Consider the following 23,143-nt stretch of genomic DNA (forward strand, 5'->3'; position numbering starts at 1 on the left):
ATTCCTTCCACTGATACCAATGATGGGGCACTATTCCTTTCACGGATGCTCACAATGGGGCACTATTCTCCTGCATTGACAACAGTGGGCCACTAATCCCCTCACTAGTACCAGTGACTACTGTCGGTTTGGAAACCCCTGGTCTATACTGGTTGGCTGATCCCATAATACACAGATGTAGGCAGATATTAGTAACAGGGTTGTGTAGTTTCAGAAGCTGATGAGAGGGAGAGATTTTGTGAAGCAGTTATGCAGCATATTCAGTCTTTGTTTACACTAGATTTTAAATGGAGCTGTCTTCATAAAGAGTATACGTTTATAAGTCCTAGAGAAGCCTGCTGCCCACACCACCCACCTGTTAACAAAGGGTGACACACTCACCAGAGAACAGCCCAGGGCAACTAATTATACCTCAGAACTACTCCTCCTCACTAACACATTGGCAGCACTTTTCATCCTAATATCTCTAACATACACTGTGTGTACACAGACCATTAAATTGCCCCACTTTTCTGCCACTTTAGTGTTTGTGCGCATCTCGTCTTTACCAGACCATCTATTTATTTCTAGAAGAAACCCTTTTTTTACAGTGGGTATAGAAAATAATTACCCTCTCTCCCCTTTAACACAAATTTTGTTGCTTTGCAGCCTGAAATGAAGACACTCAGTTTTTGTTTTATCCAGCAGCATTTACTAGTGCAACTTTTAACATTCAAGTGAAAGATATAGAACCAACATGTCGGGGAAAAAACAAACAATCAGAATCAGAGTTGGAAAAAGGATCACCTCCTTATGTCAGTATTTTGTTGGACCACATTTTGCTTTAATTACAGCCTTTAGTCTATTAAGACATGTCTACTAACTTTGCACATCTAGACTTTGCAATATTTGCCCACTCTTTGCAGAACTTCTCAAGGTTGGTTACATTTGATAGTGACTGTTTGTGGACTGCAGTTTTCAAGTCCTTCCACAGATTTTCAATGGGGTCAAGTCTGATCTCTTATTAGGCCATGCAAGGACATTCACCTTTTGCTCCTTCAACCACTGTGTGGTCATTTTTGCTGTGTGCTTTGGGTCATTGTCATGTTGTAAGGTAAACCTCCTTCCCATTGACCACTTTCTCGCAGTCATCTCCCGGCTGCTGGTCAGCCGAAGAATGGAAGCGCAACACATCAGGATGTGATTGAAGAGCCTGGAGGACGCGCACAGGATTTCATGAGATTCCATGTGAGTTTATGCATCAATTGTTCAATAAAGTCATCTTGCTACATTCAGCGGCGCCTTTTTCTTCTTTTGTTGTCAGCTGGATTCGCTTCACCTGTCAGAGCTGCCCTGGATACCAGCATAGTGCTATTGTGCTTTACAGAAGTCCGGCTTATGTCCCAATTGTCTTCCTCGAACAAGACCTTCGAATTGGGGACCCACTTCCCAGCATTAGCGCCCAACAAACCCTTTTTTACTTTCTCGCAGAGGGCAGCAGATTTTCCTCAAGAATTTGTTGGAATTTTGCCCCATCCATTTTTCCTTCTATCCTGACAAGTGGTTCAGTTCCTACTGCAGAGAAACACCCCTATAACATATTACCACCTCCATGCTTTACTGTAGGAATGGTGTTATCTGGATGTGAACTGTATTGGATTTCTGCCAGACATATCATTTGGGTTTGAGCCCAAATAATAAAATTTTAGTCTCATCTGACCACCTTAACCAGTTCCCGCCAAACGACGTACCTGTGGTTGTACCGGGATGATGCCTGTAGCTGGGGCATCACCCCAATACTGTTTTTTTTAAAGAGCCTGTGGTCTGCTTTCTATTGATAGCAACTGATGCGTCCTGCCGCTCCACCTGGGTCTCCCTTCCCTCCAGGTGACCCGAGCCACCAGTCAGCACACCCGAACGAAGCTGGATTCGGCTTCAATCGGGTCTCCTATGTAGTTACCCAGAAGCTATGTCCCATCGTCACTTCTGGTTTACTTGGCTGTTAGTGGTGCCAATTTTAAAAAAAAAATGCAGATTTTTGCTTTTAAGTGCAAAGGAGGGATTTAGGGTCTTTTAGACCCCAGATCTCCATAAAGAGTATCTATCACTGCCTATTACTGTCTCCCAGTATTGAGAAAGTAATAGTTTGACAGACTATTACTGTCTTAATATGCAGTAATAATGCTGTGCACATTCCTTGTGACAGCAATAAAAGTTATCAGATTTATTTATTTATTTTAAAAACTGTGAAAAAATAAAGAAATTGTAAAGCACCCCTGTCCCGGCTTGCTCGCACACCAAAGAAAAAGCATATGTAAGTCGCGTCTGCAAATGTTAACAGTGTTCAACTCGCACATGTGAGGCATCGCTGCGATTGCTAGAGCGAGAGAAATAATTCTAGCAAAACCTCCTCTCTAACTCTAAACTGGTAACTGTTAAAACTTTTTTAAGCGTCACCTATGGAGATTTTTAAATATTGTAATTAGTCGCCATTCCATGAGTGTGTGTGCAATTTTTAACCGTAACATGTTAGATATCCCTTTACTTGCCGTGACCTCTATAACAATATACAAAAAAATTGGGCTAACTTTACTGTTCAGTTTTTTTTTTTTTTTTTAATTCAGTGAAGTGTATTTTTTTCCCAAAAAATTGCTTTTGAAAGACCGCTGCGCAAATATGGTGTGACCTAAAACAGTGCAATGACCGCTATTTTATTCTCCAGAGTCTTTGCTAAAAAAAAAAAAAATATATATATATATATAATGTTTGGGGGTTCTAAGTAATTTTCTAGCAAAAAATACTGATTTTAACTTGTAAGCAACAAGTGTCAGAAGTAGTCATGTTTGGTCTTTTAAGTAGTTAAACACATCTTCAAGATTCTGAGGCCACATGGGAAAGTGTTCTGGTCAGATGAGACTAAAATTGAATTAGGCTTGGCTCACAGCAGGGGTCTGGTGCATCCCTGTTCTCCGTTTTAGGTGCGAATTGGGTCCCTTTTTCCAGTGCGGACCGCGGCCGCCTCGGAGCTGTGCGAACCGATTCTATTGAGAGCGGGTCACACTCTGCTGTTATGTAACTTTGAATGCAGGGAAACCCACATCCAATTTGCATCAGTGTGAACCCAGCCTAATTTGACCTCATCACCAAACGATATGTCTGGCGGAAATCCCAGTATAGCTCGCCATCCAAATAACACCATTCCTACTTGAAAGCATGGAGGTGGTATTTCTTTGCAGCAGGGACTGGAGCACTTTTCAGGAGAATAGAAGGAAAAATGGATGGGGCAAAATACCATTGAATTCTTGAGGAAAATCTGCTGCCCTCTGCCAGAAAGTTGTCAATGGGAAGAAGGTTTACCTTCCAACATAACAATGACCCAAAGCACACAGCAAAAATGACCACACAGTGGTTGAAGGAGAAGGTAAATGTCCTTGCATGGCCGGCCCTAAACCAAGACCAGACTTTAACCCCATTGAAAACGACTTGGAGACTGCAGTCTAGATGTGCAAAGTTAGTAGAGACATATCCCAACAGACTAAAGGCTGTTTTAATAAAATACTGACGCAAGCGGGTGATCCTTTTTCCAACTCAGTGATTCTGTTTTTGAATTTTTATTTATTTTTTTCTGACATGTTGGTGTTATAGCTTTCACTTGGATGTTATATTTGGCACTAGTAAATGTGGCTAGATAAAACAAAAACTGTCTGTCTTTATTCCAGAATGCAAAGCAACAAAATGTGATGATTTTAAATGGGGGTGATTCTTTTCTATACCCACTGTATATCCCTCTCTCTCCATTCTTTGCAGCACTCCACGCTGTGCCACTTCCTGCTGTAGCATTTGTGAATAGACTCTTCTCCTTTCACCTGTCGTGAACCATTACAAGCCTGTCTAAGCTTTTACATTGGTGCAGCGCTAAAATGTTTTGTGTGACAACCCTGACTGGAACAGGAACACAGTGTCTGTGTGAAGCCACCTGACCTTTCTTACAGAATAAAGTGCAGTTCGCAGGCATTTTGGTAAGAACACATAGAGAAAGCTTGGCCTTAGGCTAGAGCAGAGTGTGTTTCTTGCCACTTGAAATGAGTTGGCTAGAACTGTGTATCAGATTGAGATATACAGCCCACTGAGGTATATACCCTGTGGTCCCATTCACACTTATGTACACAGTGCATGTGGAAAATAAACATGCATAGGTTTGAAAAGTTTTAAAGGTTTCCATTTGAGAACTCACTTAACTTCTCCTTATAAATGCGAGCCAGTCACCTAAAAAATAGGAAATTTAATTGGCATGCATTTTCATGAAGTAACTTCATGTGTTCTACTGCAGGAAAATAAAAAATGCACCTAAAGCTAGCGTCACATCTATGTCTCAAATTTTTTAGCATTTTTTTTTCTATTTTATTGCTTTGTGCAAGTACGTTGTCATGCGTTTTAACAAATGCACTGCCATTTCTATCCTTTAAAAGCACATGCTGACTGACAAAAATTTGTTTGCATGTCAATGCACCAAATATGTATGTGAACTAGCACCATTTAAAGCAGTGGCAAACCTCTGCACATGTATTTAAAGTGTGGTAAAACACACTTATTAAAGAGGAACCTCCCACTTTATAAACATCACAACAAGGGCACCCTTAGCAACGCTAAGTTGTGTATGCACTATACAAAAATTGTCTGGCTCCTGTTGGTCAGTGTGTACAGCAGTCTGCCCGACAGAAGCCATTGTTGTTTTCCCCTGTTAGAATACAATAGCACACCTTGTTGAGATTGCTGCACCAAGACCACTTGCGTTGGTAGGGTGATCTGTCTGTTCTCTTTAAAAAAATTTGTTATATATATATGTAGCACCCTACAGGTAGGTGCTAGGTAAATGCATAGTGGGCCTTGTCCGCCTAACAGCAGGGCCATGATTTTTTTGTTTAGGGTGTCATGGCTTTCAGGTGTGTCTGCTGAGGGGGGGGGGGGGGAGTCTCTCCACTGGCCATGTGAGAGGCTTCTCATAGGGCAGTGGAGGAAACCCAATTGGGGACGCATTCAGGCTTGTAACTACCCCAGAAAGCAGATTCTGCCGCAGGGGATTCTGGGAGTGGGTATAAATTTGAGGGGAGTGCATGACTCAGCATCTTTGGCAGGAAGCAGAGTCCCAGGAGGTAGAGGACAGCTGTCTCCTCCTGTCAGAGGAAGTGGATGTCTCTGGGTGCTACCTGAGAATCCAGAGGGTGCTGAGTGGAGCTGAAGGGGATCCGGTGTGCCGAGAACCAGCGGAGAGAGAGAGGGGTCCAGTCCCAGGAAAGCCTACAAAGGTTGTGAGTACTGTGGATTGCCCCTGGGGGTCTACCTAGTGTCAGAGGGGACCACTCCGGAGAAGGTTCTGGGATCCAAGAGTCAGCTAGCTGTAAAGGGGGTGCCTGGTCTGAGGACCCTGAAGTGTTAGAGGGGGGTACCTAGGTTGAGGACCCTGAAGTATTAGAAGGGGTACCTGCAGTTTGGGCCCTGAAGAGTCGTTGTACAGTGTGGAGTGTACCAGTTGAGAGTTGCAGCAGCACAGGTATTTACAAGGAACTACCTCAAGCCTGCGCAGGGCTGGAGGGAGCTACTCAGTGACTTTTGAGCAAAGCAGTGTCAGGAGTCAAGTGTTCTACAGTCCTGGATCTTCTGGATTAAAGTCAAGGTTCCAGCACAGTTTTCAGTGTTACAGTATATCCAAGCATCAGAAAGCGTTGGCTAGCATCGGCTGGCGTCAAGACAGCGCTGACAGGCATTTTTGCTAGACGAGTCCCGAAATTGTACCTAGTTGAGCCAGAGGAGTATCCCACTCATTCCCTTCTCCTATCCCCAAAATATAATAAAACACACAAACCAAATATGCTGGAATTGTCATGGTCTCAGTTCTCACGCCTGGAGTTACAGCTTAAATGTGCTGGGAGTGTTACCAGTAACAATGGCAGACCCACCTCCTCCGGCCCTATGCCTGGAAAACCTGCTACACATTAGGCTTAAACCTGCAAAATTAGGCTTAGGAATTAAGATTTGTTTTACCCTTAGGTACGAAGGAGTTAAAAAGAACTATATATATATATATATATATATATATATATATAGTTCTTTTTAACTCCTTCGCACCTAAGGGTAAAACAAATCTTAATTCCGAAGCCTAATTCTGCAACTTTGACATGTGTTAGTAAAACTGCACATATCCTCATCATTTTTTTGTGCATCCAGGTGGATTATATCTTGTTTTTTTCAAGAGAAATTGGGCTTTCATTTGGTGGTAAATGGTAATGGATATCTCCTGATTTATTGATTTTTATTATCGAAGGAAAACTAGCCCAAAATAGTAATAAAAAAAAAAAAATGTTTAATTTAACTGTATATTTCTTGCTACTATCATAACCTACTGCCAAAAAACAATCCAAAATAAATTCTCCTGCTCTGGACGATTGCAGAAATATCACATATGTGTATGTTGTTGTTTATACCCGTAGTACAGCCCTGAAACAATAGTGCTCCTTTTGCTTTTTATTTATTTTTTTTTTTTATCCTACCTAAAACACACTGACACTGATACTAATTTAAAAAAAAAAAAAAATCCTTTCCAAAAAATACTGACCCTGACCTTTGACCCTGTCCCAAACACTTACCCTGGGGCTGACCTAAATCAAAACTTGATAAGAAAAACTTTTTCCTTTATTATAATATTATTTTTATTAATAAATAATATAATAATAAAAAAAAATATATAAATAGAATATGTGTGTTTTTTTTTTTTTTTTTTCTTCTTTGATCTCTGCAAGGACAGAGAAAGATACTATGTATCGGTCTTGTCCATTCACAGAGACAGAGAAGACGGGGCTGGGCTTCACATTGACTGATCACTCTGATAGCCAGTCAGAGGTGGTCACAGCAATCGGATGACCCTGAATCAGACGTTTCAGGTCCCGAGCTTTAGAATGGGGCCTGAGGCTCTGTGTGAGACCACTGTCTGTGCTGGGAGCGCGCCGTGCGGCGCACTCTCAGCACAAAAGTAGAAACACAAATCTGCTGCACCATGGAAAAAAGCCCAGTCCAGTCGAGCAGCATATTTGCGTAGGGTCAGCATGAAGGGGTTAAAAATGCATAGGTGTGACTGGGCTTTAAAACCAACCATACATAGGGGGCAGAGAGAAATTGTCATTCTATTTTACATGTATTTATATAGCCCCATTCATTTACGCATATATTACATTCACATACCTGGAATTTGAAATGTGTGTAGATCTACTATTACCATGTATCAGCAATGCTTTTTAACAGCAGGGAAACCTAGGAGACTAGAGGGTAGGAAGACGTTAAAGCGTTTGTTACCCCAACACTTAATATTCTTGATATGTTCCTGCTGTACCATGTACTTGTATGAGAAAGTATCCTGTTCTCTTTGTAATGCTTCCTATATATGAAACCCCTGGTGTTCCTGCTAGTCCCCTTGCTTTCCTATTAAAAACTGACCACACTAAGCAGGGAACACATCATGGTCAGTTCTCTTGCAATGCTGGGAACTCAGTGTACTCTCTTCCAATGATCAGACCTGTCCTGACACATGCCTGCTGCACAGCCATTTACTGGGAAGCTCAGTGTGGTGTTGCTCCTCCTCCCCCGAGCTCTAATGCAGCTGATAACAGAGGAAATGTGATCAAAAAAGGTAAAAAAAAAAAAAAGTATTTAAAATGTTTATTTTTTTTATGCACAAAAATATTTTGCCTTTCATTTTAATTTTAGCCCTCCTTCACACTGAACATGGCCTTGAAATCGTGCAACTTCATCTGAAATCGCACGATTTCAAAGCCACGACTTCAGGTGCAACTTGAAAGACATCATGCACAGATGTCTATTAAAGTTGCACCCGTAAGTGGCAAAAGTAGTGCAGGGACTACTTTTGCAAATCGGCACGGCGCTGCAAAGTTGGCGTTGCACCGATTGGAACGGTGCAATTGCCGGCAATAGGCTTTGACTTGTCATGCGATTTGACCTGTCAAATCGCATGACAAATTGCTTCAGTGTGAACGAGGGCTTAAACTGACTGGGTTATTTTACAAGGTGATTGTTTACAATCACTTTAAGTGATTCCTCATGTTTTGGTGTTGCAATGTTGACAAATGAGCCCTTGTCTGTATTGCATACAGGAGGATTGCTCCAAATTTATGGAGCAGTGAATGTGTTTGTCAACTGAGGGCTGCACATTTTGGAAACCAATAATTGTTCATGTATGGTAAGCCATACGCATCAAGTTGACAAGCTTCCTTTACCATTATTTATTCCTTTTTAATACTGTGCCAACTTTCATGTCCTTTAAAAACCATTAAGGTGTTATGTATGTGTAATTGTTTTAGGCTATAAATAATTGGAAGTTAATGCTTTTGATATGCTGGTAATTAACATCAACCAGCCTACCGGATTCACAGCTGAACAATGAGAATCCTGACCTTACAGGGGTTGTCCTTTCACCCTCTCGGAAAACCACAGTCTGTCAGTTGTTACTGTCATGCAATTTCCGGAGCCTGAAGTCAGTTGATGCTGTAAGCCTCATAGACTCAACTTTGTGCAGGCTGAATGTCCAAATTCCCTGTGATGCTTACAGTAGATTGGGGGACTGTTGGCACTTTACTGATACTACAGTTGTTAAAGTGATATTAAAGTCTCGTTTTTCTTTAAGGCCCCTTTCACACTAGTGCGACTTGTCCCGCGATTTTGGACCGCAAAATCGCATGACAAGTCGTTTTCCATTATTTTCAATGAGCCCCATTCATATCACTGCGTTTTGAAGTCGCACCGACTTCAAAGTAGTTCCTGCACTACTTTGCCACGATTTGATTGCGTTTTGAGCCATAGCCATTGCTTTCAAAATCGCGGCAAAGTCGTGTCAAAATCGCAGTAAAATCGCGTTGCATAAGTGTGAAAGGGGCCTTAATTTTTTTTTCAGTTAAAAATAATAAACATGTTATACTTACCTGCCCTGTATAGTGGTTTTGCACAGAGCAGCCCAGTTCCTCCTCTTCTCTGGTCCCCCGGTGACGTTCCTGGCCCCTCTTTTCTGACGAGTGCCCCACAGCAGGCAGCTTGCTGTAGGGGCACCTGAGCAGAACCACAGCTCCCTGTGTCTATTCAGACACGGAGCCGTGGCCCAGTCTCACCCCCTTTCTCTCTTCATTGGCTGACGGACTTTGACAGCAACAGGCACTAATGGCGCCACGCTGCTGTCTCAGCCAATGAGAAGGGGAATCCCGGGCAGCCAAGACACTCCTGCAACATTGTTGGAATTAGATTGACCTCAGGTAAGCATGGGGGGGGGGGGGGGGGCTGCTGCACACAGCTTTTTATTCTAATGCATGGATTGCATTAAGATAAAAAAACCTTCTGACTTTACAACCACTTTTAAGCTGGCCATACACTGACTATTATTATTATTATTATTTTTTTTTTTTTTTTTTTCAGTCAGCAGGCTGACACATAAATGAGGTAGATGGAGGCTTCCTCCACATTGTTCTGGCAGTTGCACCCACCGCTGTCGGGGCCAGTTCCCTGCAGTCCAGTGCTTTTTTGTCTGCATTAAAAATGCATAGATCGTAGGTTATATGGTTTTCAATGGCAAAGTTCACACTAGTTCAGTCAGTTCCAGTGCATTCCAGTTCCAGAAAAATTGTAGATTTTTTTCCTGTACTGAACTGTACTAGAACGCGATAAAACCCACATAAATGCACTGGAAGCCAAATGTCCTTATCTAAGGTGAAGAAAAAAGGGGGGGATGCACTGAAGTGCACCAAAAACGCATCAAAAACACATGCAGAAAAGCATCTGGAATGCATGCGGACTGTGTTCTATGGTGTGAACCGTGCTGACATACCAGCAGTTTTATACAACATTCTATTACAACACTGACTACAATCATGGTAATGTGTATTCAGTCTTGGTAACACTTGTAAGCTTTGTTTTATTATAAAAATAGAAGTCAAGCATGGTGGTGGGAGTGTCATGGTCTGTGGCTACATGAGTGCTTCCGCCACTGGGGAGTTACAGTTCATTGAGGGAACCATGAATGCCAACATGTACTGTGACATACTGAAGCAGAGTATGATCCCCTCCCTTCGGAAACTGGGCCGCAGGGCAGTATTCCAACATAACGACCCCAAACTCTCTAAGGTGACCACTGCCTTGCTAAAGAAGCTGAGGGTAAAGGTGATGGACTGGCCAAGCATGTCTCCAACCTAAACCCTATTGAGCATCTGTGGGGCTTTCTCATAAGGAAGGTGGAGGAGCGCAAGGTCTCTAACATCCACCAGCTCTGTGATGTCATCATGGAGGAGTGAAAGAGGACTCCAGTGGCAACCTGTGAAGCTCTGATGAACTCCATGTCCAGGTTAAGGCAGTGCTGGAAAATAATGGTGGCCACACAAAATATTGATAATTTGGGCCCAATTTAGACATTTTAACTTAGGGGTGTACCCTTTTGTTGCCAGCGGTTTAAACAATGGTGTGTTGAGTTATTTTGAGGGGACAGCAAATTTACAGTTATACAAGCTGAACACTCACTACTTTACATTGTAGCAAAGTGTCATTTCTTTAGTGTTTTCACATGAAAATATGTAATAAAATATTTACAAAAATATGAGGTTGTACTCACTTTTGGGAGATACTGTATATTATTACAGGTACTGTCAAGGAGCTTACAATTTAAGATCCCTAACTCGCATTCATATATACACATACCAGGACCAATTTCCTCCCATTTTCTTGTCTTGGTGTCACAGGGACAAAGAGTAATGGGCCATACACACTATAAGATTTTCTGAAGACTTTTTCCTTTAGACTTACCAAAACCATATAATATGAGGTCATACCTAAACACTTTCAATTTGTATGCAATCTGGCAGTCCCTTGCACTTCATAGAAAAGGTAAATCTGAAGAAAATCTAACCACAAAAGTTGGATAGTGTGACAGTGTATCCAGCTTAACCGGTTGCCGACCGCCGCAAGTACATATACTGCGGCGGTCAGCCTCGGCCAGGCAAAGTGACGTACCGGTACGTCACTAGCCTTGGAGCCAATAGCGGGCGCGCCCGCCTCGGCTCATTCACGGACACCTCGGTGCGTGTGACCGGCGGACCCGATGTCCGCCGGTCACTCGCGATCGTCCGCTGTGAAGGGAGAAAGGCAGGCGGCTAGTGTAAACAAAGCCGCCTGTCATTCTTCCCTGTGTAAAAGCACTGATCTAACGGTCCTGCTATGTAGGACCTTTGATCTGTGCTGTTACACACACACAGCCACATCCCTGCACAGTTAGAAGCACGCCCCTAGGGACACACTTAACCCCTCCCTCTCCAATAAAGTTAACCCCTTCCCTGCCATTGTCATTTTTGCAGTAACAGTGCATATGTATAGCACTGATTACTGTAGTAATGTCACTGGTACCCCCAAAAGTGTCTAAAATGTCAGTCAAGGGTCCGATCTGTCCGCCGCAATGTCGCAGTCCCGCAAAAAAAATCGCAGATCGCCGCCATTACTCGTTAAAAAAAAAAAAAAAAAGAACAACAAAAATGACAAAAATCTTTCCCTTAGTTAGTAAACGCAATAACTTTTGCGTAAACCAATCAAAATACGCTTATTGTGATTTTTTTTTTACCAAACCTCGGTAGCAAAAAACAAGTTGTCCAAAAATTTTAAAAAATCTTGATTTTTACATTTTTGGGGGGGGGGGGGGATTTCATATAAAAAAAATGTGAAAAATATTGTTATTTTTGCAAAATTGTCACACTTTTTTTGATTATAGCGCATGATCAAAAAATTGCACAGGTGATCAAATACCACCAAAAAAAAGCTCTATTTGTGGGGAAAAAAAGGACGTCAAATTTGTTTAGGTACAGCGTTGCACAACCGCGCAATTGTCCGTTAAAGTCACACAGTGCCGAATCGCAAAATACCCCCTGGTCAGGAAGGGGGTAAAATCTTCCGGGGCTTAAGTGGTTAAGGGAGGAAATCTCAGTGGGTTCAAAGAAAGCTGTCTATGTCCCCATTAGGGAGATTCACCCTCCCTATTTGTCATGTTTACCATTATCATCAAAAGTAAAAGAAAATCCCAAGTTTTGTTTTGAAATCAGAAGAGTAATAGAGGAGAAACTTCCAATGGGGACACTAGTTCTGGTGACCCTGGACTCTGGTTATCTGGTTTGAGAGTCCAGCATAAAGTCCTGGAGGCAACACTAATAGATTCTTAAGCGATTCTTATGGCTGAAGCATTCATTGTTGCCCATTAAGTTGGTTCTAAACTCCCTATTTCTCAGCATTAATCTAGGTTAGGATTGGCCAACTGAGCTTGCCCATTGCCTGAGAAAAAGATTCTGGTCTCAGAATCATGCAAACTTCTTCAAATAAATGATACGGGTATAGTTTTATGATTTGTGCCAGTAATTGTCATGTTCATGTATTCTAGTCATTTTCTTGTTTGCTGTGAGTGTTCTCATAGTTGAACACTTGTTTGCTTGATGGAAGACAAGCTGGTGCTTACTGAACTTAACTATGGATGTGCAGATTGCCTGTTCTGTTGCTGCCTTATTTACTTAGAGCCTTTATGATTCCGTGATGAATTGGAAAGAGAAAGATTTGGGCCTGTAGATGGTGGTGTAGATAAGGACTTAAAACAAGCCATTATCTGTTTCATTTTCTGGCAGTTACAATTATGGAGGAAATGACTGGCTATCTTTACCTTACTAAAAGAGCAATTTACCATCTTTTATCATTGATCACATCTAATTACAAACTGTGTCTGTTTGAACTCTAAATGGTGTAAAAGCTGCCTTTAAAAAGGACTACATTAATGGACATTAGGAAACTGTAGGCAAATTCAATTTTCTAATTACATTTGCTGTGCAGATCAAATATACACAAGCCAGATTTAAATGTCAGATGTCCAATTCAATTTAACTACATATACATTTCTTGCCTTTTGCATAAAGCCTCAGATTTTGGCGCAAGCTCACAAACTTGGTGTTCCTCATAAATCTCGCTGCAGATGAGGTTTCTTAGCTGGACTTTTTCTCCTCGCTCTGAGCCTAGTTCCTCCCCATTTTTGGTCCTTTGCCAGTAATCTTAGGCATGCAGAAGCTGGCTCTTTTTCCTTTGCCTTTTCCATAAAGCACTTGGGTACTGACAAGCCTTCCACACACAGCTCCGAACTTGGGGCATATGTAAATGTGGGATCAAGCTATCCTTTTCTGGAATTCTTCCTCCCAGACAGTAAATGTTTGCCTTGAGGTACGTATTTTAGCTTCCCCTGATCAGTGACAAAGTGCCGTGCAGAGTTCACAAAGTCGGAACTCTCCGATACAGTTTATTCTTTAAATATGTTTGATAAATTGTTGTGTGTGTTTTTAGAAAGTGGAAATGAATCGCCTATCTTGGGTCTTTAGGTTGTTTGCCTTTATAATGATGCTGTTCAAGTAGTATTACTAGTTGAATGTAGAAGTCTGCAGGGAACAGTTGTTTTCTTGTTTACTTGTAACAGTGTAGAACTATTAAGGACTACGATTTGCAATTGGCATGGATTCTGTAGATTGCTGAACATTTAAAAAAAAAAAAAACATTCCAATAAAATGTTTGTTTATTTTAGTAAAGAAAAGTGAGGAAATTATTTTCGATCAGCAGAATCAATTTGTGTTTTAGTTTACTAAAATAGAACTTGGTTTATATGTGTAGCAATGTGCATCCTTTAGGTACTCACTGCATAGAAGTAATACTTTGGATACAAATAAACCAGCATGCCTGCCGTGAGTCTGGAAACTTTAATTTTTATTTATTTTTTCCAGTAAAAGTTTTTAAAAACTGCAGATTGTACAACAAATATAAAAGTGCAAGTTTTATTTACTAAAACTGCTGAAAATATACATAAAGAATGCTTTCTTAGTTTTTTTTTTTTTTTTGTAATGATACCAGAGGTTGAAATAACTTAATGATTTTAAGTTTAGTTAGTAGCGTTTCATATAATTGTGTTATGAGAAATTTACTATTTTTAGAAAAAGTAAGATTATATCTTTTTTTCTTCCCTTTCATTCTGAACACTTCCAAAGGGGCACTTCCTAACACATGGGCACTTGGGAAAAACTTTGTTTGTGTATACATAATGCAAAATGGAAATGGTCATACTGATGTTAAATTTAGTTTTATATTGCTTATATAAAACATGATTTGTATAGGAAAGCAGTAAGGATATCCATTTTCTTATTTTTCTATGCTGCAAGTTGTGTCAGTTGCCAATGCGCATTATATGTGCTACTCTAACAGAACTTTTTTCTCTTGTCTTAAGAGCCCCACACAGTATAAGGTAATTGAGCGAACATTTTCTTTCGAGGAACAATCCTATGATTTTCTGATAGTGTGTGCACAACTTTCTACATCCGATTCTGACTTTCCAATGAAAATTTCTGAAGGGACAAACTCCAAAATGTTTCTTCTATGGGAACAGAGCGACCAATTTTCAATTGACCCCTTTTGCCTAAGCTTTTTTCTGACATTTGTTGCTAACAAGTCAAAATCAATAATTTTTTCGAGAAAACTATTTAGAAAATTATTTAGAACCCTCAAACATTAGATAGATATATATATATATATATATATATATATATATATATATATATATATATATATTAGCAGATCGTTGCAATATTTTGTCACACGGTTTCTGCGCAGCGGTCTTTCAAATGCATTTTTTTTTTTGTAGGAAAAAATACTTTAATGAATTAAAAAAAACAAAATTAAGTTAGCCCAATTTTTTTGTATAATGTCAAAGATGTTACCTCAAGTAAATTTAGATACCTAACATTTTATGCTTTAAATTTGTCGTGGAATGGTAACAAACTACGGTATTTAAAAATCTCCATAGGCAACGCTTTAAAAAAAATGTTAACGGTTACCTGTTTAGAGTTAGAGGTCTTCTGCTAGAAGAATTGCTCTTGTTCGAATGATCACGGCGAGACTTGACATGTTTGAACACCATTTTCATACGGGGGGGGGGGGGGAGATATACGTATGTGTTCGCTTCAGTGCCAAGCATAGAGGGAAGGGGCACTTTAAATTGTTTTTCTTATTTATTACATTTTTTTATTTCCACACTGTCCCTTTTACAATTTTTTTGATCAATTTGTTGCTGTTGCAAGTTTGGCTGTTTTGAATACTGTCATTTTGTTTTTTTAATCTGCTGCGTTTAAGGCTCCAGTAACCGGAAGTGATGTCATGACATCGCTTCCGGGTTACTAGATCTGAGACCAGATCAAAGCTGATTCCGGCTTTGTTCAGGTTTTCCGCCAGCCGGCGGATGTGCCGGCTGGTCGCTTAGGCCTTCCGGTGAGATGGGAGACCGCAGACGTCCCCCCTCCTGCTGCTTTTAATAACAGCTGAGCGTCTAATTAGCTGCATTGGTTATTACATGAAAGCCTCTGGTCTGTTCTAAAAAACGGTATCTGGGTGATGCCTCTTGCTGCAGGCATCACCCCGGTACAACCCCTTGAAGCCGAGGCCACATATTTGCGTTATGTCGGCAGGAAGGGGATAATGTGTACTGTTTTTGTATGAGAAATATCCAATACGAAAGACTTCACATGATCAGAAGCAGCAAACCACAAAAAAAGCCATTGTCCTATGAGAATTTTCGTACATTATTTCTATCCTTGTTTCCGACTTGCTGTGAAATATCGAGGAAAACCCGCCTATCGTTCAACCGATTTTCTCATAGTGTGTACGGGGCATTACAACATTTTTGAACAAAACCACTCATGTCTTTGGTAAAGGCACTGCTTGAAAGCAAGTTTTTAGATATTCTTGAAGCAGTATCTTTTAACAGTTGTATGAATATATCTGTTATGTATGGAATAAAGCTAAACTCCAGTCGTACTTTCAGTCTTACACAGTTGTACAGACCCCCCCGTACTGAATTGACTTATTCTGATTTCGCTGCACACTGTAAGCTTCCCATGGGGTGCATTTAAAGCTCCAGTAAATCAGAGAGAGCAGGTCCTATTTCTTGGCAGGAGGATGTATAGCTTTTCTTCCCCAGACTTATTGTCCTTGGCCTGTCCTGTTCTCTTATTGAATTTCAGTTCTTTCAATCATTTAGGCACTACTGTACTGTACCGTACTTCAGGCATTACCTGGAAGGTCTTCACACAAAAGCATACTGCCTTCGAATGCTGGCTTCAAAAGCCTGACGTCTAGCGATCAAGGTTTTTTGATATTCATGTAACTCCCAAGAGCTGAGGGCTCTTGAGAGTACATATCGGACAATGTTTTCAGAAAGCTATGTTTGGCATCCTGCAGGCCCCTTCATTGCTTAAAGGACAGGGACCCAATAAATGCAGTTTAATTAGCTTGTTATAGGGAAAGGAAAAACCAGGGAAGGCAAAATTATAAGCATTATAAACTACAGATTAAAAATCTACTGTACAAGATGTAATTATGATTTAAGAAGAAATGTAATTAATAGTTCTAAACAATTGATCTTTTGACCATTCCGTTAGACCTTTGTATTAAAATGTGGTGAAAGCGCTGGAAACAAGGTTGCTTGAGGCTAGCTTGAAAATGTAGATTTAGGAGATGCTGAAATGTGGTAGATTTTTGTCATTTCTATGAAGCTTGTCATATGCCTATAATTTATAAAAATATTTTATTTTATACTAGAGTTGATTAGCTTCTTTGTGATCAGGTATGGCAATGTGTTGATTTTTTAGTGTTCTTGGGTACTTTATTGGTTGTCCAATTAGGCATTATGGCTGTTTTCATTGTAGTTTAAACCAAACCTGTTGCTTTGTTTATTGGGAAGATGGTAGGCATTTGTGCTGAGCATCCTAATTAATATAATCCTAATTTCGATTTCCTGATTTTACTAAATGGTATATTCAGTTTATAGTAAAGAAATAGGACTATGCAGTGCTCTTTGGTTTCCTGATGGCAGGTCTTGCAGTCTGTTCTTGGGATACTTTTAATTTTTTTGGTGTTTTACTAAAAATCAAACTTTCTCTTTTGGGGGTTGAAGAACAACATAGCAGTGTCTAAAGCTGGCTGTCAGAACAATTAGTCTCTGGGATGTTTGTACTTATCCCAGTCACACACACAGCCATGGAAAATGCATGTCAGACAAGCTGCCTGAACAGTGGTACAGTCGAAGTCTATGTATCTTTGGTTAAACAGTACTCCAGGCAATTGTGAATACACTCCCTTCGTTTAAATTACTATTTAATGAAACCTGAAATACCACTACAAGAACTGCCCAAAATCTAGTCTTATGCTACCATCCTACAATCCCCTGTAAAGCAAAGTATAAAGGGAAAGAGTTTGAAGTTATGGGCTGTAAACCAGTAAGAATTTATTATATTATATTGCCAAGGCTGTCAGTCTGGTTTTTTTTTCTTCTCTTCCAAGCAATGGAAACTGGAGGGGGATGAGTTAAAACTTATTTTAAAGAAGAGTGCAAAGGACCACATTCATCAGCTTACACTGGAAGTTACAGGGCAGAGATGGGCAGTAGTGTTGTCACCCAACAATGCCAGTGGAGCGGATCAGATGGTTGATTCACAGCTCCAATCTGCTCTGCATGGCCTGATGTAATGTAGCCCAACCGAGGCTGAGCTGGCACAGGCAGCTAGGAGATTTATGCCACAAAGTAAGCCAGGAGTTGACATGGCTTACCAAGTAGAAGAAAAGGAGCATATGCACTGCGATGGCAACGCTAAAGAAGCTCTGAGGCCACAGATTGATGCCACTGATGGAAAGGATGAGTGGCTGGCAGGATTAATAGTTTAATATAAAGAATGTTGGAAAGTTGTAATGGACAAAGGGCACAGAGACAATATAACATTTATTAAGAAAGTTCTTTAACTTTTTTAAGCGAAACAACCCCCTTACCTTTTTTATTCACCCACTGGTACCTGGAAAAGTCAGGGCTTACACAGAGCTAAAGGTCTCTCCCCCCACCCCCCTCCCCATGTTTAGGGCCACTCACCAATTGCAGTAACGTAAAAGGAAGGGTAGTGAGACACAGGATTGCCCTATCTAGAAGTAGTGGGTATTGTCTTCACTATTGGCAACAGAATATCAGGGCTGCTAAGAAAAGGTGACTGTGATGCTAGAGAGGGAAGGGGAGGAACTAAAGCAAACCTGTTGCTTTGCCCTGTGTGGTTAAAGCAAAATATTGTGTTTAAAGATTGTAATTCCACAGTCATACTATCCCATCACAGTTAGAAGAACAAAGCTCTACAGTTTTACAGTACTACAATCCATGACTTTGTGATTTTGTGATACGTAATCAAAATCAGATTGTGCTTTGATGTTCCCCCTTTATTTCTGTGAACCCCTTGGATTTCAGCAAGATGCAGATTAATATCCAGACTTCTATTTAAGGAAGTAAGTGGTAAAGTCATGGAAAAGGACTAAAAATAGTAGCAGCTAAAGCTTTTTCATCCAAGTAGAAACAGTGAAAGTTTTACTTAGGTTTATTGTCAGTCTAGCATAGCTGTGTATAACATGAATATATATTTTATATTCTATTTTACAGCCTTTATATAGTTCATACTTTTCTTTTTTTTTATCTTGTCTTTGTTGCTGATATTTGCTGCAATTGACAGTATGTAGCTAAACACGAAAATGTTAAGATTTTGAAAAGAAAGTTTGCAAGCACATACTTGCTTCTTATTTTGGATACCTTGTTCTAATTTTTGTTTCCAAAACTCCAGCCAAGGTGTTCATACTTCTGTCTTTATTGCATGATGCTGATTATTCCAGTTCCTCTGGCTTGGCTGTATGTGTGATGCGTTTAAAAGCATGATGATTGGACTAACTGTTGATGACACGGGCTAGAGATTTTTTGTTAATAAAAGTGAATAAAAATGTGAAAGTATGGTGGAGCTTCCTTGCAGGTTTAGGCCTGCATTTCTGCACATGGTGTTTGGGATTTGGTCATGATTAAAGTGATTGAGAAGGCAGAAGCTTTTACCTTAATGCATTCTCTGTATTTAGGTAAATAAAACCTTCTGTGATCAGCTTTACCCCAGCCCCCTACAGAGAGAAAGAGAGAGATCTTGAAGGTCCATATTCAAGATTGTTGGTAAATAAAAAAAAAATAATAAAAAAAAAAAAAAAATATATATATATATATATATATATATATATATATATATATATATATATATATATATATATATATATATATATATATATATCTAATACACACAGTGCCTTGCGAAATTATTCGGCCCCCTTGAACTTTGCGACCTTTTGCCACATTTAAGGCTTCAAACATAAAGATATATAAAACTGTAATTTTTTGTGAAGAATCAACAAGTGGGACACAATCATGAAGTGGAACGAAATTTATTGGATATTTCAAACTTTGTTAACAAATAAAAAACTGAAAAATTGGGCGTGCAAAATTATTCAGCCCCTTTACTTTCAGTGCAGCAAACTCTGTCCAGAAGTTGAGTGAGGATCTCTGAATGATCCAATGTTGACCTAAATGACTAATGATGATAAATAGAATCCACCTGTGTGTAATCAAGTCTCCGTATAAATGCACCTGCACTGTGATAGTCTCAGAGGTCCGTTTAAAGCACAGAGAGCATCATGAAGAACAAGGAACACACCAGGCAGGTCCGAGATACTGTTGTGGAGAAGTTTAAAGCCGGATTTGGATACAAAAAGATTTCCCAAGCTTTAAACATCCCAAGGAGCACTGTGCAAGCGATAATATTGAAATGGAAGGAGTATCAGACCACTGCAAATCTACGAAGACCTGGCCGTCCCTCTAAACTTTCAGCTCATACAAGGAGAAGACTGATCAGAGATGCAGCCAAGAGGCCCATGATCACTCTGGATGAACTGCAGAGAGCTGAGGTGGGAGACTCTGTCCATAGAACAACAATCAGTCGTATACTGCACAAATCTGGCCTTTATGGAAGAGTGGCAAGAAGAAAGCCATTTCTTAAAGATATCCATGAAAAGTGTCGTTTAAAGTTTGCCACAAGCCACCTGGGAGACACACCAAACATGTGGAAGAAGGTGCTCTGGTCAGATGAAACCAAAATCAAACTTTTTGTCAACAATGCAAAATGTTATGTTTGGCGTAAAAGCAACACAGCTCATCACCCTGAACATACCATCCCCACTGTCAAACATGGTGGTGGCAGCATCATGGTTTGGGCCTGCTTTTCTTCAGCAGGGACAGGGAAGATGGTTAAAATTGATGGGAAGATGGATGGAGCCAAATACAGGACCATTCCGGAAGAAAACCTGATGGAGTCTGCAAAAGACCAGAGACTGGGACGGAGATTTGTCTTCCAACAAGACAATGATCCAAAACATAAAGCAAAATCTACAATGGATTGGTTCACAAATAAACATATCCAGGTGTTAGAATGGCCAAGTCAAAGTCCAAACCTGAATCCAATCGAGAATCTGTGGAAAGAACTGAAAACTGCTGATCACAAACGCTCTCCATCCAACATCACTGAGCTCGAGCTGTTTTGCAAGGAGGAATGGGCAAAAATGTCAGTCTCTTGATGTGCAAAACTGATAGAGACATACCCCAAGCGACTTACAGCTGTAATCGCAGCAAAAGGTGGCGCTACAAAGTATTAACTTAAGGGGGCTGAATAATTTTGCACGCCCAATTTTTCCGTTTTTTATTTGTTAAAAAAGTTTGAAATATCCAATAAATTTCATTCCACTTAATGATTGTGTCCCACTTGTTGATTCTTCACAAAAAATTACAGTTTTATTGTTTTATTTCTTTGTTTGAAGCCTGAAATGTGGCAAAAGGTCGCAAAGTTCAAGGGGGCCGAATACTTTCGCAAGGCACTGTGTGTGTGTATATATATATATATATATATATGTGTGTGTGTGTGTGTGTGTGTGTGTGTGTGTGTGTATTCATGTAAAATATTTTTTTATTATACAGGATTAATATAGTGCCAACAGTTTGCGCAGCGCTTAACAAAATGAAGGCAGACATTACAATACAATTTGGTATAAAAGGAATCAGAGGGCCCTGCTCGTTAGAGCTTACAATCTAAAAAATATAATATATTTTTATCATCCTTGCCTCCCTTTTTTTTTTTTTTTTTTTCTTTTAGCCTTTATATTTGGCATGTTTTTTGTTTTGTCGATATTTCACTATTTGCTGGGGGATGTGGTACTGTTATTGTTCTTTGTTAGTTGCCCAGCTGCCTAGTCAAAGAGCCAAAAAGAGTCTGAAGTCAGAAAGGCAGGACTTCTGATCCTTCCAGGTTAGTGACACAGATTAATGAAGCCTTTTGGGTTAGCACAACAGTGGGACAACTAGGTATAATTCAGCAGTGGCAGCATTTATGCCCCCCTTGCAGTACTTGTTTCCTTGAAGGGGGCAGAAGAACCCGCTTTCTATGTTTTATGCACAAGCTCATTATGCAGAGTGGGTGAAGAAACATTCTAGATATGGAGTTTTCAACAGCACACATGCATGAAAAAAAACAAAACACACAAATCTACCTGATTTAATAAAGGTTTTGCTTTTATCTTAGTTTCAGTGGGCTCACTCTCTACTCTACATGCATGTGTGTGTGTGTGTGTATATATATATATAGTACTATTGCTTTATATGAGGCTCCGCTGTGTCTGAGGTACTGCAGATGGCAGGTCAGCAAGCCAAGGGTGCGATTTACCAGTCACCTGGCCACTTTCAATTGGTAGATCACAATCGAATGGTTGCTGATCTACATAACCTGCCTAAACTGTGAATGTACTAAGGGTATATATTTTCTGTGTTACACATGCACATAATTATGTTAGAGGAATACAGTAGATTTCCATGATGTCTGCAGATGTCTTAAATAAAGTAGAATTCCCTTACTGTGTTTTTTCTTCCAGCAGTTTTATTCTCATAGCTTATTTTTAGAATAAAGTTGTTCAAAACTCACAAAATGGTTCAAATTAGAGTTCTTCACTTTTTTTTTTTGTAACTTTTTTTTTTAGTTTTTTAAAGTCACAAAATGCACTACAGGGGTTGACAAGATAATCTAAGGACAGGGGTGCCATTATGAAGGAGTCAGGGAACATTTTCTTTAAGGAGTCGGGGAACATTTTCTTTATTAGACAACTAGAAAAGACCTACAAAGGATAACTACAAGCCATCATGCCGGGTTGAAATTATTTGCCCAGCTTTGCAGTTGGCTGTGCATATTTTAAAGAAAATTTACTGGCAAATGGGTATATAGATATAGATAGAGAGATCCAGTAATCCATGTTTTACTGTTCTCATAGAAAGTGAAAGAAAATCCTACATTTTTGGTTTGTCCCCAGAACAAAACTTAAGGGGAAATCTTCCAAATGGGACACTAATTCTGGTGACTATGTGGACAACCAGGGATTTACTCCCACTTACTATTTCGGCTATGGGATGGGAAGTGAAAATAAATCATTCCAATGGGACACAGATGGCAAAAAATACAAGACCAGTATTGCTACAGATGTTTTTCATGGGTAATTTAGATACTCCAGTATGAGCTGACAGGTAGAAAAAAATATGCATTTAATACAGTTGTATATAAAGCCGTTTCTTAAGGCCAATTCACACATGAATTATGTGCATTAAAATGCATAAAAATGCTGTATTGGCTTCCACTGGCATTCATTTTTATGTGCATTGACACATGTTCTTATGCATGTTCAATTGCTATGGATCCTATTATCAAAATAATAAAGCTTTTTGTTTTTTTTTTTTCCAAATAGATTTGCATTTCTTTGATGTGCCTTTACATGCATTGTCTTGTGTTTAAAATGCATACATGTAGCATATTAACGCAGGGCTTGACAAATTTGCTTAAAATCTAGGAGCCAGCTAAAAAAGTTAGGAGCGAGTTTTTTTTTTTTTGCGCATGCCAAATGGCCGGCTTCTGTCGGACCAGCTGCCAAACACACAGGCCCAATGGCGCCCAGTTTTTAATAAACCGGCATTTGACTTGTGTACTTTGTTTACTTCTTCTGAGAGATATTAAAGGAACCCCTCAACCACCATGACCACTTCAGTGATTTAAAGGGGTCATGGTGGTAGGAGTCCAACACTGCACATGCTGGGATATTTGCTGGGCTAGTTGCACCCCTAGCACATGTGACTTAC

The 23,143-nt window shown here is 39.9% G+C and overlaps 1 protein-coding gene across 4 annotated transcripts in view; it reads left to right on the forward strand.

Annotated features, from left to right (window-relative positions):
• The window catches only part of DGKH (diacylglycerol kinase eta), a 588,450-nt gene that overhangs the window by 87,821 nt on the left and 477,486 nt on the right, over positions 1-23,143 (forward strand). Inside the window, exon 1 of one of the 4 annotated variants that reach the window (XM_082244882.1) lies at positions 13,156-13,263. The exons of the other annotated variants lie outside the window; for them this stretch is intronic. Within the exon in view, the coding sequence (XP_082101008.1) occupies positions 13,201-13,263 (63 nt within the window). The 5' untranslated portion in view covers positions 13,156-13,200. Of the gene's footprint in view, positions 1-13,155; positions 13,264-23,143 lie in introns of those variants that run through there. 4 annotated transcript variants of the gene reach the window in all.

This window comes from Pelophylax lessonae, assembly GCF_965119305.1.
Source record: "Pelophylax lessonae genome assembly, chromosome: 2".
NCBI lineage: Eukaryota > Metazoa > Chordata > Amphibia > Anura > Ranidae > Pelophylax > Pelophylax lessonae.